The sequence below is a fragment of the Pongo abelii genome, chromosome 7 (assembly GCF_028885655.2).
Source record: "Pongo abelii isolate AG06213 chromosome 7, NHGRI_mPonAbe1-v2.0_pri, whole genome shotgun sequence".
Classification (NCBI taxonomy): Eukaryota; Metazoa; Chordata; class Mammalia; order Primates; family Hominidae; genus Pongo; species Pongo abelii.
The window spans coordinates 20,169,053-20,188,973 of record NC_071992.2 but is presented as its reverse complement, the minus strand read 5'-3'; the positions used below and the strand labels follow the sequence as shown (position 1 = coordinate 20,188,973).

The window sequence follows — 19,921 nt, the reverse complement described above, 5'->3', positions numbered from 1 at the left end:
TTCATCCATATAATAAATAGTTTTGAAAATTTATATCTGACAGTGAATTATATAAATATTATTTGCATTTTATCTTTGAGGAATCAGAGCCACAGATTTTAAAAGTAATTCACCCCGTGTCCACAGGATTTCAAATCAGATCTACGCAACAAAGCTCATGTTCCTTATCTTGTGGCAAAGTATGTACTGGAAGTAAAAGAACGTAACTAGGAGACAAGAAAGAGGATGAGAGGAAGACTCTATTGAGGAAAAAATGCCTAGCCCCATAATATCCTAAGTCGTCTAAAGAAAAATTTTGATTCGCAATCTATTAGCCAACAATGTTTTCATGTACTTTAGAGACGATGAGTTTTTCCGCAATATTCTTTATTCATTTAGAGTAAAAATTTACTCTGAATTCAACAATAAATCAAATTAAATGTTTTCTAGCATGAATCACTCTGCTTCCCAAGATAAACACAGGCCATCCTTAAAATGCCTTTATTTTTATTAATTTGAAAATGTGTCCTTATGTTTCTTTAAAAGGTTATTGTTTTTCAATAAATGCTGACATTTTTATGGATGAAACTATTTGATGTGTAGGAGTTTCTTCAAAATAATGTGAGGGTAGAGAGGATATGTGATAGCACATCAGTTGATAATTAGTGAGTTGGGTGATACATACACAAGGGTTTATTTTGTTCCTAATTCTAAATAGTAAGGGATCCATCACCAGGTTTGGGCAGGAGCTTTCTCCCCAAGGAAATCTTAAATATATTTTTCAGCACTTCTTCAACCTCTTCCTCAGTCAGAGTTTTAAACTCGACCAGATCTGTATTGTCTTTATAATTGAATATTCTATAGGTGAGGATGAAGCCCACCAAACAGTGAACCCCTTCTGGGGTCTGCAAGGAACAAAATGATGTGGTTATAAATGAAGATGTTGGAGACGTCTGCAGGTATGTATTCATAGACTCAAAATCTTCAATTGTTCGGGGTTGAAGCGTAAAGCAGTATATTTTTTGGTGTTTCTTCTTTGGCACGAGATGTGAGTTAAGAAATTCTTCGTTTGGAATATACTGCTCTCTCCTGATTTGGTCCAGGTACCAGATGCCTCTGTCTTCTGTCAAGCGGAAAATGCAAGGCACCTGAGGCTGATCCTTCCCAGAAATTAACTCTAGAGGCTGCCACATCTGGGAGGAGCTTCCAGACCCAGCATCAACAATGTAATTCCTGCCATCAATGGTCACCTGCAGGAGAAGGTGAACCATGCCAGTGCTGTATTTGTTAACTGGAGGGATGTAAAAATACCCTCCTAACATTGTGGTCTGAAAACCGATTGTGGTCAGAGCCCAGTACAGAAGTTGATTGACCTGGAGACACCACCCACCCCGGTTTCTTCTTACAATGTGATCAAAAATAGCCTTTAAGCCCAACTCCATAGCTTGCCCACAATGCATGTTAAGGTTCTCAAAGGGAACAGCCCGGATCTGGTGCTCAAGAATGTCAGTTAATGTTTCCAAGTCCAATTTGTTCCTAGAGTTCTTATAGCCAATTCTTTCAAAATATGCTTCAATGTCCATGATCCCCTAAGCAAGAAAAACAAAACATAAAAACATATCATACTTTAGCACTTGATATCCTTGTGTGGCTAATTATAGGTATAATGTATTTTAAATACGTAAAAACACAATGGTTATAAGTATCTGTCATAGTAATTCTTTTGTTAGTATTTCTACTACATGAATCCCTTTTATATGCATAAGTTCACTTAGTAGTCTCAGAACCCTCTAAGGAAAGTATTATTGTATCTTCCATCTTTCAAGCATGAGGAGTTGGAAATCCAGATTAAATAAGGAGCCAAATGGTAAACAACTTGTTTGTGGTTTTCTTGGTGATGAGTAAAAAAGAGATTCCAATTGGTATCAATTATAATAGGCTTATAAACAGTTTCTGATATAAGCAGGAGAATTATACAATAGAGTATATGGTATTCATGGTACATGACCCACTTGATTTCCCATTTAGCTGTGCCTAACACAAAGCTCCTCACTCAAAAAATATATTGATTAACTCATTCATTCACTGATTCATTCAAGAAATAGTTTACAGAATACTCTTGATGTGTTTCCTATTGATCTAGTGCTTGCTTGCCCTCAAAAATCTTATATTTTAATGGGAGTTGAAGTGACACAAATAGGAAACTGAATAAATGGATAAAACATGCAGTCTGTTAGATTGTGGTAAGTGCCTGGTGAAAACAAAAAAAGGGGTTAGTGGGTGCACAGGGAGAGCACTGATTTCAAATAAGGTGGTTAAAGAAAGGCTCACTAAGACTTTAAGGATGCTAGAGAATAAGTTCTGTGGATATGTGTGAGGAGGATTGTTCCATGCAGTGGAACAGAAAGTACCAGGATCCTTAGCGGGAACCTGTCCCGAGTGTTCAGGAAACATCCAGGAAGCCAGGGTGACTGGAGCACAGTCAGTGAGAAGGGGACTGGATTGAGATGAGATCTGACAAGTAACAGTGGCCTTGGAGCCAATGCTTACATTTTGGCTTTTATTCCAAACGAGATGAGAAATCAAAGTGAGACAGGATGAGAAAAGGGTTATAAGGGGAACAGTGTTTGCCTAATCAAAGTGATCTGTCTAGCTACTGTGTGGACAATAGGCTGCCCATATTGAGCTCTACAGGCAGTCACATGAACTATGTAGGACCAATTCAAACATAACAGCTCTACGACCAAAGCTTGGCCGATGGGTGGCATGTGACCTAAGTAGATCAATGAAACTCTATTGAGGCATTTTTGCTTAAATCTAAGCACATATATTCTGCTGCAAGGCTAGAAGCTGGGAGGATATCAACCCAAAGCTACTGGGGAGAATCCACTGAAGAACAACACTAACAAAGAATTTACTAGTAGCTTGAGCAGGGGAATATGTGACTCTTAGTAACAGCATAGGAAGTTTCATGGTTTTGTTGAAGACTTTAAATATATGTTGTAGCTCAGAAGACAGTGCCACAAGGTAAAAGCTTCAGAAGTCAGTTTTTCTTTGGCCTTCTCCTGGCCTCCTCTCAGTCCCATTATTCCTCAAAGCTGGCCATACAAACTAGAATCTCTTTGCCCAAGGCAGAACCTAGAAATCATAACTCCTTTTTCTCAAAACCAGCTACAAAGCCTAAAAATATTGCTCTAATTTGCTGTCTCCTTTTCTGTGTATGAATTAGCCGTAAAGAAATTATCCAACTTACCTTGTTGGATTGTAGATCATAAGATCCCTATACCCAGAAGGAAGGAGTACATGCTCAGAGAGGTCAAGAGGAATCTAGACAGACAGGTCTTGCTGGGTTTCCCCAGTCTATTGGCATTAGGTTATGCCTTTCGGCTCAGTCATATTTTTATATGTGCCCATACCTTGTTGCACCTAAGCATAAAAAGGACAATTTCCCCTGTGTGTTTGAATCTTTATTCTGAAGACTCCAGCATACACACTCCAAACAAATCTGCATGCCTTCTCTTCAATTGATCTATCTTTTGTGAGTTGATTTTTCAGTAATCCTTCAGAGGGTTTCTGGCCCTTACTCATAGGAAGAAAAGCCAACAGCACAGAATTAAGTTATAATGGAAGAAAACATTGATTTTTTTGAAGCTTTAAGATGAAACACTTCAGCATCAGGCTATAGCAACAGATTTAGACCTGAAGAAAAAAAAAGTTGCCAGAGCCAACAAAAAGTTGAAAGAGAGAGTTAACATCTCAGCTATTCTCTCAAATGAAGAAAAGGCTAAAAGCAGCAGGATACACCAGAAGTTGAACTTCTGAGATATCTATCTGAGAAGTTTCAAAAAGAAAAAAATAGCGTTAAACATTAAAACTTCTTGGAATTTAATGAAGAGCAAATCAATACTTTAAGAAACCCTTATTGTTCTAATCAATGTTTTGGTTTTGTATTGTGTTTTTTTGGTCAAAGCTCAGTTTCCAGAAAGACGACTATAAATAGTTCAATTTTAATTAAAGCCAACATAACCACAAACAAAATTTCTTTTATGAATTTGATTAAAAGAATCATATGCCACTTCCAACATGATTGGACTGTCTGTTGTATCCTAAATTTCCCTCTTTCTTAGATTACCAGTCATCTTACTTCAGAAAAAAATATAAAATTATTTATCATACAAAATAATTCTCTTTTCTTTTTAATCTCTCTTATCACAAATACATCTTTATATCTATAACTTTCTTTACATCTCTTTCCCCTACTTACTGGTTCCTTTTTACTTTGTTTCATAAATAACCTTTGAATTAGACAAAAATGATTTTCTTTTTAATTAGAACACATTTTTCTATTTGTCTTATATTATTTTTTTCATCAAAAACATGTCTTTGACAGACTTTATATACAGAATTATATATTAAGTGGAATTTTTATTTTTAGTGACCTTAAACCTAGGAAACATGAAATCCTAAACTGCATGTCAGGTATTAGTACTTTATAGATGAAATCACTCTACAATTTTTAGGTTTCTCCATATCTCTAGTTAATTGGAAATGAGCCAAACTATTAATGAGTAGCTATTCTTTAATCCGAAATAAGTTTAAGATTTTAAATTACATAAAAGTTTACCAACAAGCATTTATCCATCCCATTTATATTTATTCAATTTATTCATTGTTAGCAGTTTACCTAGATTGCTTTGAGAACTGAGACATTAGACAAAAGTAGTCACATTTAAAGTTATTTCCTTGCTATTTTATAGCCTGTGAATATCAGATGTTCACCCAAGTATAAACCTTAATGTTAAACATATTTTTTTTACAGATAGCTCAAGATTTAGCCGTTTTTATGAAACGAACAATATTAAGCTAGTCTTGTTTATTAAAAAAATTACAGGCTGGGCACAATGGCTCATGCCTGTCATCCCAGCACTTTGGGAAGCCGAGGTGGGCGGATCACGAGGTCAGGGGTTCGAGACCAGCCTGACCAACGTGGTGAAACCTCGTCTCTACTGAAAATACAAAAATTAGCTGGGTGTGGTGGTGCACAGCTGTAATCCCAGCTACTCAGGAGGCTGAGGCAGGAGAATCACTTGAACCCTGGAGGCAGGCACTCCAGCCTGGCTGACAGAGTGAGACTCGGTCTCAAAAAAACAAAAAACAAAACAAAACAAAAAAAGCTTTTTAGATTTTAAAGATTGTTTTAAGTTAAAAATGTGGACAAAACTAAAGGTTTATGAAAGATTGATCACTGATCTTGTAAAAGGAATTATATATATAAGCCAGCTGGCTAAAATTTGAAAGGGATTATTTAGTTTTTGCATAAATTAAACCTTAAAATAAAAAGCATACTAATGCAGGGCCAGAATCTAGGCCCTTATGTCAAAATATTAGGGTTTTCTTAGAGTACTAATCTGCTCTTTTATAGAACATTATAAAATGTTGTAAAAGATTTATAAAAATCTTAGTTTGTGTTACAACTAATTAAAAGTAAGTAAATTTGTTTGTAAGATTTTATTAATGTTAACTTTAGCATTAATAATAAGCTATGCAATGATAAAATTTAGATTTCTCTTGAATAAGATTTTCTTTTAATATTAAGAGATAGTGAAAGATTTTTGCTTACCTTTTGAGAAAACTGCAAAAAAAAAGAGGGGTTGGGGAAGAGAGACAAATTTAGTTGGCCTCACGCTGTCTTTATTAGGCCTTATTGTTTGTGAAAGTGAGTCTTCTCTCTCAAAGAGTGAAGATTTTTACTTTTTGAAATCTTTGAGTTATCACTTTGCCTAAATGAATGACTTATTTTACAATGACCTGTTTGGTGATTGTAATTTGTTTTTCCACCGCGATATCTGTCTCTATCTAAATACCCCTAACCCAAATCTCTCCAAAGCTATTACCTTGGCTTTTAATATGTGAAACTTGTTTTAAGTTTCAAAGTAGGGATTGAAGAAAATCAAACTTTCCAAAATCAAATTCTAAATTCAGTCTTGTTGACCTCATTATCTTTTTTGATATTAAGTCCCCTGAAGCCAAAAACAGACACATTCGGTGTATTTGGCATGTTAAAATCATATAGGAAACATTGTCAAATACGAAATGGTGTTCAAATTTATTTGGGCTACATTTATATCAAACCTGTTACTTGTATGTTTTTCAACATCGTGTGATATTCCTATCATTCTGATGTCTTCATATATGTTATTAGTATTATAATAACATATATAACATATAGTTAAATTGTTATATGCCACAGAAATAACCAAATTTCCTTGTTAAGTGTGTCCTTGACCATGGCTGTCCTAAGACTTCTGTCACTGACAGTTGTTCTACTTTGATGCTTTTAAAAAGGTGATTTGCAATTAGCTATAGGACTCTAAGGGGTGCTTTTGAATGAAGCTTTATGATAACTTTGGAGATTGTGCCACTGGTATAGAGAAAGAAAAACTCCCAGGACTCTCATGGACAACTAATACGTTCATGAGGACTGCTCACCCAATATCTAACAGAATAGGAGTTAATTGCATGGACTGAACTAATAGAAGACTGAAATAATCTTTTTATGGGTTTTGTTGAGACATTGCTACTTTTGTTTTTCAAGAAAATTTTTTTGTTTTTAGACTTTTACAGCTTTTAATATTTGTGTAAAGTATACTCTTGTGAGCAAAATTTGAAGCATATTTCCTTCTATCTGCCTGATTTCTCTGAAATTTGGAAACTCTTAGTGATTATTGCTAATTTATGGGAATATAATTATTTGCATAAATTCAATTAGAATCTATTTTCTTTTGTAACAGGACACAAGTGGAGACAAAAATCAAGGATTTGACAGGAATGGCATATTTTTAAGAAATTGACATTGGGACTTTATAAAGCTGATAATAGCCCTGTGGATAAAACTGGCCTCACACCTTGTCTATGCAGTTCCTTTACAGGTTCCTTTACAGGATTCTGGCCTGTAATGGGTAAAAGAAGGTCACATTCTGACAGGCCCAGGAGCCCCAAGTTATTTTGCGACCTTGAGGGGGAATTCACTTAATTCATACAGGTATCTCGTAGAAACAGATAAATCCTTGGTTGGGCTCAGGATGCTTTTAAGAGGTCTAATCTGAGATTCTTTATAAAAAAGAATGTTCCAGCAAAGCCATTTTTTAAAAAGGAGTCTATATAGTAAATAATTATTCTTGCTGCACTTTATGCAAATAATCAGACCAAGTATAGTAACAAAACTTATTTTGCAAATAAATCAGTTCTACTATGTGTCAGGCCTCTGAGCCTAAGCTAAGCCATCATATCCCCTGTGACCTGCAGGTACACATCCAGATGGCCGATTCCTGCCTTAACTGATGACATTCCACCACAAAAGAAGTGAAAATGGCCTGTTCCTGCCTTAACTGATGACATTGTCTTGTGAAATTCTTTCTCCAGGCTCATCCTGGCTCAAAAGCTCCCCTACTGAGCACCTTGTGACCCCCACTCTGCCCTCCAGACAACAACCCCCCTTTGACTGTAATTTTCCTTTATCTACCCAAATCCCATAAAACGGCCCCACCCCATCTCCCTTCGCTGACTCTCTTTTCGGACTCAGCCCGCCTGTACCAGGTGAAATAAACAGCCATGTTGCTCACACAAAGCCTGTTTGGTGGTCTCTTCACACGGACGTGCATGAAACTATGTCTTTCATAAAATTGAAGAACTGGAAGCAGAAAAAATCTATTTCAAAAACTAAAATATATCTGTTATTATCTTCTAGCCTTGTCCATTGTTTTTTCAGTTTTTATTATTTTTTACAAGTTAGATCAAATCCTGAATTTTTTTCTGGCTACGTCTCCAAAATAACATTTTCAATGTTTTCTCCCATTTTTCTTAATTGAATTTACTAGAAATTAAAACTGGGGTTTTCTTAAAGTCTTGCAAACTGAAGGTATCAGGAGAAAGTAACAGTAACTTATAAACAACCTTCATGCATATCTGGTGATGCAAGGCCTTCTCAGAAAGTTCACTTGAACACTTGGTTTGAACTTCCAGGGAAATCTGGGAGTTTGCCACTGCAATATGAAGATGCGTCAGAGAAAAAACTATAGACTAGCTTTTCTAGATATATAGACTACTCCAGATAGTAACGTGTATTTATTTATTTTTCCTGTTTCTATAGAAATGCCTCCTACTAGAAATCTGATTGCCTGCATTATGTCTAGAGGCCTAAACCATTTTCAGTGCCACCTCCTGGAATGGGACATAGATATTTAACTGAACTGATCTCACCTCAAAACCAAGAGACTGCCTAAATAAGATATGGAATGATATATTTAAATTTGCTCATTTATATATATCCCAAATGTGTTTTTCCACTGCTGTGATTGTCTCTATCTAAATACCTCTAACCCAAATCTCTCCAAAGCTATTACTTTGGCTTTTAGTATGTGAAACTTGTTTTAAATTTCAAAGTGGGGACTGAAGAAAATCAGAATATTTTACCCTCAAATATATTTCTTTGACATATTTAAAAATGGTTGCCACTGGCCAACAAGCAGAAGTGGCATTGCAGAACTGTCTTAACTGAGGAAAATTTGTGTTTGTGGACAATGTCTATTAATGCAGCCATGCCCCCTCCTGTTTCTAAGCCTTTCCCAGGATCCAGAGAGATTGACAGTCTGACACCTTTAAAGATCTGGATAGAAACATTTACCATCTATTGCTTCTGAGAAAAGGTTCGTCCACATAACAAGGCCACCTTTGCTAGCCAAGCTTCTTCGTTCCTCTCTCTCTTAACCTGTGTTGCCACTAAAACTAATTTACGTGTTTCTGGCCATGCTTTGAGTCTCCACTCTTTACTGTGGCCTCGGAATAGTACATGAGTTTCTGTAACTTATTAGGAAGTTGGGTCTTCATTCTCAAGTTTCCCAAGTGTGATGGTTAATATTGAGTGTCAACTTGACTGGATTGAAGGATTCAAAGTATTGTTCCTGGGTGTGTCTGTGAGGGTGTTGCCAAAGGAAATTAACATTTGAGTCAGTGGACTGGGAAAGGGAGGCCCACCCTCAATCCGGGTAGGTACCATCTAATCAGCTGCCAGCACAGCCCGAATGAAAGTAGGCAGAAGAATGTGGAAAGACTAGACTGGCTTAGTCTCCCAGCCTACATCTTTTTCCTGTGCTGGATGCTTCCTGCCCTCAAACATCTAACTCCAAGTTCTTCAGCTTTTGGACTCTTGGACCTTTGACCACAGACTGAAGGCTGCACTGTCGGCTTCCCTACTTTTGAGGTTTTGGGACTCGGACTGGCTTCCTTGCTCCTCAGCTTGCAGACGGCCTGTTGTGGGATGTCACCTTGTGATCATGTGACCCACTACTCCTTAATAAACTCCCCTTTATGTATACATCTATCCTATTAGTTCTGGCCCTCTAAAGGGTCCTGGCTAATAGGCCATGTATATACATTAAATAAATTTGTACTCCCTTTCTCCTATTAATCAACCTGTCACATGTCAGTGACTTTTAGTGAAGCGTTAGGGGGCCAACAGCCTGTGGCCCCCACATAAGGTATACATTGGCTCTGCCTGAAAATCAGACATATTGAAGTACGAGAGCTTATAGGACAAAGGTGGATTCAAAGATTTTCTGATTGGCAATTTGTTGAAGAGTTAAGTCTACAGACTTGCAGTCAGTACAATGAAATGCTTGAGTTAAAGGGGCTTGTGGGAACCATGGTTTATGTCATGTTGATGAAACCTCCAGCTAGCAGCCTTAGAGAAAACAGATGGTAAATATCTCTTTTCAGATTTTTAAGGTGTCAGACTCTCATTTAATCTCTCCTCAATCAGAGCAGAGCCAGAAACCAGCAAATTTCCCCAAAAAGATGGTTTTGCAAGACCATTTCAATATGTGTCAAAGAATTATATTTTGGGGATTAAATATATTGATTTCCTTCAGGGTCTGCTCTTGTCATGTGATGCTAAACCAGAGTCAGATTGGAATTTGGTATCTTGTTCCCACAAACAGTCCATTTTGCCAGTCTTATGATCACTGTTTCAATGTTAATGCCAGTCAGTTGTGCCTGAACTCCAAAAGGGAGTGTATAATGAGGAGTGTCTGACCTCCCTTTCCATTATGGCCTGGAATTTAGTTTTCCAGGTTTCTCTGGGGTCGCCTAGGACAAGAGGGGATCCATTCAGTCAGTAGGGGGACTTGATTTTATTTTTGATTTATACCCTACTTTCAAAGCACACCACAAATTACTTTCAAAGTTCTACTTACTTTGGCCAGCAACCAGGAACTAGGCTGAATGCAACCCTCTTGCTTCCAAGGTCTGTAATAAAGTGCTCTCCCTTCCAAAGTCTGCAAGGGAAGTGATCTCACTGGAATTCCTTATCACCCTGACCCCAGAGTCTAGTTAGGATCACCTCAGGGATCTCTGGGAAATGTAGTTGCAGGGCCTCAGGTTGCCTCTGTGAATGTCTTACGCAAATATTTTCATTAAAAATGGTGTGGATAATTATATTATCTGATGATACCCATGCCACATGCTATGGTACAAGCTGTGCCCTTGTATTTCACCTAGTTCTTGCTCTCTGGAAGTCTGATGCCAGACTTCCCATGTGTGATATGGAAGGTGAGAGCTTGAAATAGGTCAAGGAAAAGCAGAACCAATAACTTAGAAGAGGCAGAAGAGGAAGATGAAAGGTTTTAGTCACACTCTCAGTTTACGGCACACTTTCATCAGTTCCTGTAAGGCCTCTCTTTTTCTTCTGCCTCTTTTCATCTCTCATCCTTGCTCTCATTCACTTTTCTACCCAAAGGTAACACACAATGTGTCTGAAATAACTCTATGCATGTGGTATAAGTGTCACATGTATCATATGGCTTTGTTTCTGCTTGTTTTTTAATTGACATTAACATTAATGTAAATTTTTATTTCTCCTAGCCTGTGGCATGGGTATCATCAGATAATATAATTATCCACACCATTTTCAATGAAAAGATTTGTGTAAATTTTTATTTACATTAATATTAATCTAAAATATAAACATTGTATATAATGTTTTTTGACACATAACAATTGTATATATTTATTTGGTAGAGTGTGATGTTCTGATATATGCAGACATTGTGTAAAGATCAAATCATGGTAATTAGCATGTCTGTCACCTCAAACATTTATCATCGCTTTGTCATGAGAACATTCAAAATCCTTCCTTCTAGCTTTTTTTCTAGCTTCCATACCCTCTTTTCTCTCCAGTAACAACTCTTAACTTTCTACTACTCTAACTATTCTACTCTTAACTTCTATGAGATCAATTATTTTTAGATTCCACGTATGAGATCTGCAGTTTTCATGATGTAATTGTTGCCTTCAGCACCTACTGTTCCAGTACATACCTCTGGCATCCTGCCATATGAAGTCGGGACTCTCTGTGGGAAGCTTTCTTTTGGCCTGTGCTTGGGCAGATGGACTACAAATTAAAGCACCTGGGACCACCACTCAGCCCACATGATGGGAATTGGAGACTAAATATCCTGTGTTCTGCATGCTAAGGTGGGATCACTCTTAGGCATGTACAAAACTGCCTCCTGATGTTGTCTACTGGGATTATGCTCCCTTTCTTTGCAGGCAACCTGCCAACAATGCACCTTTTTATTGATTCTCAAGGTGTCCTGGGTTCACTGTTATACTCCTGCACTGGTGATTCCTTAAATCATCTCCTAAATCAAAATAAGCCACTGGAATACAAATCTTTGTCTTGGGGCCTGGTTTTAGAGAAACCCAACCTAAGTCTCTTTAACTTACCAGTTCCACTTGTGAAGGACATTTGACTGCCTCCTACTCCTGGTTATTATAAACACTGATGTGATGAATGCCTTTCTAGACATCCTCTGTAGATTAGCAGAACTCGCTGGGATATATGTACTAGGAATGGGATCTGCAGAGGGGCAGATCATAGATGTACTTTTTCTTTTGGCACTGCCAGATTTCTGTCCTCTTGTGTAGAAGAATTCCTACTTTCCTCATATCCTGATTGACACTTGGTGTTAGCCACCTTCAAATGTTTGACAGTTTTATGTATCTAAGATGATTGCTCAGTGTTCTTTTCATTTTCACTTCTCTGATTCCCAGTGAATACGGGTGAATAGGTTTTTCGCATACCTATTGACCCTTCACATTTCCATTTGTGAATTAAATGGCAAGGTTTTAAGAAAGAACTCCTTCTGCCAAATTAGTCAGGACACACAGGCAAAGAGAGATGGATTAAAATTCAGATCTTGCTAGAAAATCTTTGGCCAAGGTGGGGTGAGAGAGAAGCAGAGGAAATAATTCCAGCATGTAGGACTGTGATCTGGACCATTTTTGACCGAGTATGGGAGAAGAATTGTCAATAGATTATGGTCATTTTTCTCCTTGATTGTTGGAAACTTGAGACCTGGAATTAAAATGTTACAATCCAGATTGGCACATGTGTAATTCTGAGATTGCCTCTAATTATTGTCAGTTTGACAGAGATCCTTGAGGATGTCCAGCAAGAACCATCATGGGAAACTATGAGATGAGGAGACTTGTGACTAAGGGAGAGTAAGACCAGAGTCAAGGATCCTGGTGGCCAAGGGAAGAAACACCTGAGGCTGGGGGTTTGAGATGTCAGAGAGTTTGACAGTACCCTACAGCCTCCCACAGGGTGGTCATCAAGACCTTCAAGCCAAAATGCGACTTCATCAAAGTTTTTTACGTGGAAGAAGAGCAGAATTGGGGAATACCTGAGCTGTCATTGAGTACTTCCTCACCATACAAGTAAGAGATACAGAGATGGGCTGGGCAACAATAGTGATACCATAAAGAAAAGCTCCTTCTTCACTGTGACTTATACACGTAGAAAGCATGTGGTTTGTGTCTTTAAAGAAAAGCATTAGAGTTAGTTATGTCCAGTTTACAGATTCTCACATGTGCTAACTCACTTTTATGTCAAGATTCTAAAGTTTGATAATTGACTCTGTTTCCTTGCTAACAACAAAACTTACATTTTTGCAGAGAAAGAAATAAATCTTCTTCCTTTCCTGATCTTCTCTGAAGAAGGGCTCTATATCCAAGCTAATTTTTTTTTTTTTTTTTTTTTTTTGCTTATGATCTATTTTAACATTTAGCATAACTTCTGGTTTTCACTTTAACAAGTAAAGTTTGGGATAATCCCTCCCATCTTCTCATCAATGAGAAAACTAAACAAACTGAAAATAAATCCTCTCAGATCCATGACAGAATTGAAGTAACACAGCAAAGTGCTGTCCTGAAAAGAGACAAACAGTTAAAGACAGATAATCACAATTTATTCTCAATTCTAGGAACTAAAGCCCAGGTTTAGAGGACCACAGATGAAGCCAGTATTTTTAGCAACATACAAACACGTAATAATTCATGAATTGTTGAGACTCAGTGTAGACAAGCTTGACAGTTTAAAACTCTTGGGTGCTCGGTCTCAGGAGGTCTTCACGCTTTTGTGTTTTACCTCCAGGATGCCCACCAAGTTCTCACTGTGCATACTGGAGAAGAGTCTCTTCATGCTCCTGGCAGAAGGTGGAGAAAAATAACCATTGTGATATAAGTCCAGAGCATTCTGGTCCTCCTTCCCTTAAGGGAAATTACAAGGGCCTAACTGAAGTGAGGTAAGAGAAACATTCAACTCCAACCCCTCTAGCATTCCTGTCTCAGACCTAAGTGGAGGCGAGGGGGGAATGGATGCTGAGAAGCACTTTCGAAGGTCCCATCCCAGGGCAAATGCTCACTAGAAGATAGCGACCTCATCAAAGGACTATAGAATGGTTCTCTTTCCCCCATACATTAAAACCACTGCGACTGCAGGAGAAAATACAGGAGGCCCGGGGCCAGGACAATGCTAAGGAGCTGAGGCCAAGCGCTTTGGAGAAAAGGCGACGACAGAAGGAGCGGGACCGGAAGAAGAAGCGAAAGAGCTGCGGCAAAAAGGGAAGGCAGCACAGGCCAAGGCCGAAAGGGCCGAGGGCCAGGGCAGCGACCAAACCCACCCAGAGGTGGCCTGCAAGGAGCCGCAGGAGCCGTCGGGGCTGGTCGTCCACAAGGTGGAGGTGAATGAGCACGAGCCGGCCAGCAAGGCGCAAAGAGGAGGAAGAGGCAGGAGTTGAAGGGGGAGCCTCGCGCAGCCGAAAGGGAGGAACTCCGGACGCTGCGGAACTCCGGACGCTGCGGAACTCCGGACGCTGCGGAACTCCGGACGCTGCGGAACTCCGGACGCTGCGGAACTCCGGGGCCGGGACCAGCGGAAGGCGCGAGAGCTGGAGGCCAATGTGAAGCGGCCGCGGGCAGACCTGCCGACCCAGGCGGAGGGCGCGACAATCTGGAACGTCTAGCGCCTGCCCTAGGACTTGAGGCGCAGGGAGAAGCGCGGGAGGAACGCGGGGCGGACGAGGTGGAGAAGAAGCGGCGGCGCCAAAACCTGCGCAGGAAGAAGGCGGCCAGCGCCCCGCGCTCCCTGCACTGGGCCTGCAAGGAGCGTCCGATCCAGTCCAGGACCTGGAGCGCGCCGGCCTCGTGGGGGCGCCCGAGGGCTCCCCCTTCCCCCACCCCAGGCCCAGCGTGTCCTTGGCCTGGGCCTTTCCCACCTGGGGCTGCCGTCTCTGTCCTGAGAGTCTCGAGGAGCCCCTCCGAGTCCTTGTGTGATGCCGGCTCCTCACTCAGCCTCTGTGGAACTCGGCTTCTCCATGTGAAAGGGACACAGTCTTGCTTACCTGAGTTGTGAGGCCTCAGATCAGGCACGCAGAAAAGAATGTTTCAGCGTCGTCCTTGAACACAGGGTGCAGATCCTTCAGACCCTAGGGAAAGAGTGAACCAGATCCGGCCCTTCCGTCTTCTCTGTGAGGCCTGAGAGCTTCCCAGAGGTTTGCAGAGTTAGAGAAGAGGAACGTTGGTAGGGGTGGCTGGAAGGAGTTTGGGGTGAGACCGTCACTGGCCCTTCTTCCCCTGCCCGTGTTCACAGGGGTCACAGGACAGGAAGAGAATGTCCTTTGCCAATTATCCGCCTTAGTCCAAAACTCACTGGAAGGGAGGACAACCCCGGGGTGGGGTGCATGCTCACCTGGCACTCGGGAGAAGCTGGAGCCCATCCAGGCACCGTGTGTCCGGGACAGAACACTATGGCTACTTCTGCCTGTTTGAGTCTCATTCTTTTCTCTGCCTTAGTAGCCCGGGGCAGCATTCCGCAGCTCAAAATTCAAAGGGTGGAAGGGAGCTGTACCTTTCCAGATCGTGGATGTAAGTTGGGCCACATGGCCACCTCTGAACCTGTTGCTGGCTCCAATTGTGGGGCAGTGACTGTCATGCCTCACTACCCTCCTGGAGTCAGGAAGGAAAAGTTTCCTGGCAGAGGGTGGAGCTGAGTGGGGGTAGAGGGAAGTTTGCTGTTACCTAATGAGAGGGATAGAGGTGAGGACAGACAGCGGATGTCAGATGGCTTCTGTCCCAGGTGAGTGCTTTGTTGCAGAAGTGGTCCATTGTAGCTGGTGTTTTCTAAGTGTCTTGGAGTGAGGAAATCACACTTGTTGAGCAGCTATTCACACATGAGGCCCGTCACTCCTTAAATATTTAATAAAATGGGTAATTTTCCCAGGGTACACAATTTAAAACAGACTTCTAATTGGCATTGTAGCATGCTAGATGTTCTCAGAAGCCTCTCTGGTGTGGCTGAACTGAAAATGCTTGATAGAATTTATTTAACAACTGACTGGGTTGGTGGGAAATGAAGACATGACTGGGCTGAGACTTTCCCAGCTTGGTGAAAGAGAACAACAGTCTTGAGATGTGGGAAACCTGTGGCAGCCATGGAGGTGCACCTCTTGATCTTTTTTGAGAAATAACTGGCCATTCAGCTACAAGGAGTGTAGATTGTTGACAGTCCAGACCATTGCCTTCTGCATTTGCTTCAGCCATTGAGCTAAGGACATGCACTGTGTGGGTGGCCTCCACCCAGCTACTAAGCGCTCCTTTAATAGGCAGACTGCTCCATGGTTCCCCGTGAGTTATTTGAGACTGTCCACTCTGCATCATGGTGTGAGCCATTCTGCTTCCTGCCCTTGTCTTTCACAGGTGTTAGCCCTTGATAGCCCTTTTACACTCGTCACTTAGTCTCTGAATCTGGAGGAATGAAAGTGACAAGCTTCCAACAACTTCCAAGTAAGTTTTAAACACACACCCTGGGGTATCTACACATCACTGCAGAACATAAAAACAGGATCAAATAATCTTACAATCCTTAGCCAGAGAAGAAAAACAGGTACCTTGAGAAGGAAGACAGATTGACAGCTGATTTCTCAACAGCAACAATGAAAGCTGGAAAAATGAAAATTACTGAGGAAGCAAGAAGTCTAGAATTCAATACCCCTGTAAATATTTTTCACTTTGAGTGTCAGTTGTTAATTATTTTTGCTTGCTGAAAAATCCCTTTGTGTCATCCTATCTCTTAAGAAAATGAAACTTAAGAAGGAAGATGATTTTACAAAGAAATGGTGAGCACAGACAAGGGGGATGTTTTGAATTTAAACATGCCCATTGCATGAAACTGGTCTTCATTTTGGTAGTCAGCAGCCATCAGTGGCTATTTAAATTAAATAAAATTGGCCGGGCACGGTGGCTTATGCCTGTAATCCCAACACTTTGGGAGGCCAAGGCAGGCAGATCAACTTGAAGTCGGGAGTTTGAGACCAGCCTGGTTAACATGGTGAAACCCATCTCCACTAAAAATAGAAAAATCAGCTGGATGTGGTGGCAGCCGCCTGTAATCCCAGCTACTTGGGGTGCTGAGGCAGGAGAATCACAAACCTGGGAGACAGAGGCTGCAGTGAGCCAAGATCACACCACTGCACTCCAGCCAGGGCAAGAGAGCAAAACTCCATCTCAAAATAAATAAATTATTTATCACTTAATAAATTGAATTAATTAAATTAAGTACTCAGTTCTTGGGTTGTATTAGCCACATTTTAAGTGCTCAGTAGCCCTAGTGATTAACCTATTGGATAGCACAGATACAGAACATTTATGTATCAAAGAAAGTTATTGGTCAATGCTGGTGTAAAACGATGTTTTGTAATTTGTTGGCTTAAAAATCAAGGTATATCTAGAATATTGGACAATATGTTACGTAAGTTATAGAAGTGGCTGGAATTGAATTATTCTCAGGTGTTTTATTTGTAAGGAATAAAAATTAGTATTTAAATATGGGTATTCTAAGATAACCACCAAAAGATAGAAACAGTATAAATTAAAAGGGAAAAACATGGAATGAGGTGGAAAGATCTCAATCCATCAGGAGGGCAGAGAGAAAGAAAGAATAAAACCTAGGAACTAAGTGAGGTGAATGTAAGATACAAACTATGTTGGAAGAATTAAATCCAAATCTATGGGCAATCAGCATGAATGCAAATTGATTAAACTCAGATGAATTTTGGTGGCATGTAAATAATAATAAAGCTGTAAATAAAAGTCTTTTGACTCTCCAAAGAGACAAAGATTGTAGTGCCCCCCAAAAAATTATAAAAATGAATCACCCTGAGGTTACAAAATCTTTCTACAGCTTCCAAATGAGTCATAAACTCCAATATCACCACCTTCAGCTGGATGATTAGATATCATTTGAGAGATTCCCTCCATGAAAAAGAGGTCTTGCTCTTTTCTGGTTAGTGCTGTGCGAGAAGCCATGAACAGCAGGGTCTCTGGCGACACTTGGTACCAGGCAGTGCAGAGAGTCCTGCGAGGGAACCAGCACAAGTGCCGGATGTTTTTGGAGACGGTGGAGTTGCAGATCAGCTTGAAGAACTATGATCCCCAGAAGGACAAATGCTTCTCAGTCTTAAGTCCACTCCGCACTCCAAGTTCTCCCTCTGTTCCTTGGGGGACCAGCAGCACTGTGACGACGCAAAGGCCGTGGGTATCCCCGACGTGAACATCGAGATGATGAAAAAACTCAACGAGAATAAGAAACTGGTCAAAAAGCTGGCCAAGAAGTATGATGCATTTTTGGCTTCAGAGTCTCTGATCAAGCAGATCCCACGAATCCTCGGCCCAGGCCTAAATAAGGTAGGAAAGTTCCCTTCTCTGCTCACACACCACGAAAACATGGTGGCCAGAGGGGATGAGGCGAAGTCCACAATCAAGTTCCAAATGAAGAAGGTGTTGTATCTGGCTGTGACTGTTGGCCACTGTGAAGATGACAGACGATGAGTTTGTGTAAAACATTCACCTGGCTGTCAACTTCCTGGTGTCATTGCTCAAGAAAAACTGGCAGAATGTCTGGGCCTTATATATCAAAAGCACCGTGGGCAAGCCCCAGCGCCTATATTAAGGCACATTCGAATGAACTCTACTGCTACCAGAAAAAAAAAAAAAAACTCTATCAAATCTCGTTAACTAATCTTTGTGCTGTTAAATTACGAGGCTTTGACCCCTGGGTACACCTATCTCATCTAAAAAGGGACACTTGACTTCTATTGAATCTTAAATGTCAACCCTGTTATCTGACACTAAATTCAAGTTAACCAAAGCTTTATCTTCAGACCTGGGAGAAGATGACAGTCAAAATAAACTGCTTTCATATGACACTCGGCCAGTTAAATCATAACTATTGATTTAGTAATTTTTCCTTCATCTAAATTAATATACTTTGTTCTATGCCTTAATGCTAGATAATTTAAATTTTCCAGATACCTGTGAGTTTTCTTTTCCTGTCATTGTCAGAGCTAGGCTGTGCTTATGTCCTTTTTGTTTAAAACATTGCTTATTCTATACATGGCTTACAAAATTGGGTAGGACAACAAAGATTACCTTTCTCCTCTCTATCTGATATCTCTGAAGTTTAAAAACCATTTAGAATCCACTGAGCTTGATCTATTTTCATTGCTAATGCTCCCCTGCTAAAACTGTATGAACACCTTCCCTCTAGGCCCAGCCACTATCACAGAAGAGGTGGAAATGTGAGAATGTAAGGGCCAAATTTGAGGGATAAAAATTATTGATGCTGCCTCTTGGTTGGTGAAAGAAAAATTAATTAAGTTAGATCCTCTAAATCAAAGACAGGCATACAGATGCCTAAGTAGCTGGCAAAATAAGGGACTTTGCTTCCTGGGTCATTGTGTGACCCCTTTTTAGCCATCCAAACCATAAAGAATTTCCTACTTCTCACAGAATTAAAAGACAATTACTAAGAAGATATCAAGATACCTGGTTACAAAGCCTCCTGGGTATAATGCCCCCAGTTATGAGGTTTATGCAGATAGATGTATACAATTTTTTTAGTCAGCCACCTTAGAACAAATTACTAAAAAGGCTGCAAAAAGCATTGTGGCACAACAGAAGTCTCCAAACTTAGCTTAAATGGTCTTAACAGGATGCCTATGTTTTGTATACCTAGTTGCTGTAAGTATGTAACTAAAACCATGACAGTAGCTCAATGCATGGAATTGATAGTTAAGTCAATTTTGTTACCTTGCCTTTTGACTTTTGGTTCTTGTCTGTTACAACTCTCTGCATAATTCTGTAATTCTTTGCATTAGCCACACCAAAGTAGCCATTTCTTGAACCCCATTTTTTCTTATCTGTATGTCTGAGTGCAGTGAATTCTGTAGCCTCAACATATTATATTGTAGGTTCATTTAACAAAAATGTATTATCTCTATATACTTCTATCAAGCAGATGCTAGATACATGGTTAGTATCCAATAAGTGCTGATTAACTGAATGCATTCACAACCCAGTCAGAGATTAAGTGAGGCAAACAAATAAATAACACACCATGACAGACTCTGAAATGGCCAGGCATACTAGGTATAATTGGAACACAAATGAAGAAGCCATTATTTGTGTCTGGGTGACCTGAAAAAAGGTTTCACAGAAAAGGAGCATTTTAACAGAGATATAAAAATGAATTCAAATTTGTTTATGC

At 40.1% G+C, this 19,921-nt stretch overlaps 2 protein-coding genes and 1 pseudogene across 2 annotated transcripts; 2 read left to right on the top strand and 1 right to left on the bottom strand.

Moving 5' to 3' along the window:
- Nucleotides 1-349: 349 nt before the first annotated feature.
- Nucleotides 350-15,396, bottom strand: NAT2 (N-acetyltransferase 2). The gene is made up of 4 exons (XM_063726549.1): nucleotides 15,068-15,396; nucleotides 14,001-14,804; nucleotides 12,984-13,523; nucleotides 350-1,568 (listed from the first exon to the last, which is right to left on the bottom strand). Exons 3-4 carry the CDS (start codon nucleotides 13,107-13,109, stop codon nucleotides 690-692), a joined length of 1,005 nt encoding a protein of 334 aa, XP_063582619.1. The 5' UTR covers nucleotides 13,110-13,523; nucleotides 14,001-14,804; nucleotides 15,068-15,396; the 3' UTR covers nucleotides 350-689.
- LOC134761811 (surfeit locus protein 6-like) lies at nucleotides 13,692-18,599 on the top strand. The gene is made up of 5 exons (XM_063726382.1): nucleotides 13,692-13,730; nucleotides 13,819-13,933; nucleotides 14,070-14,925; nucleotides 16,075-16,161; nucleotides 17,665-18,599. The coding sequence occupies exons 1-3, from the start codon at nucleotides 13,692-13,694 to the stop codon at nucleotides 14,729-14,731; spliced, it is 816 nt and encodes a 271-aa protein (XP_063582452.1). The 3' UTR covers nucleotides 14,732-14,925; nucleotides 16,075-16,161; nucleotides 17,665-18,599.
- LOC100436911 (large ribosomal subunit protein uL1-like) lies at nucleotides 17,574-18,325 on the top strand (annotated as a pseudogene).
- Nucleotides 18,600-19,921: the final 1,322 nt, after the last annotated feature.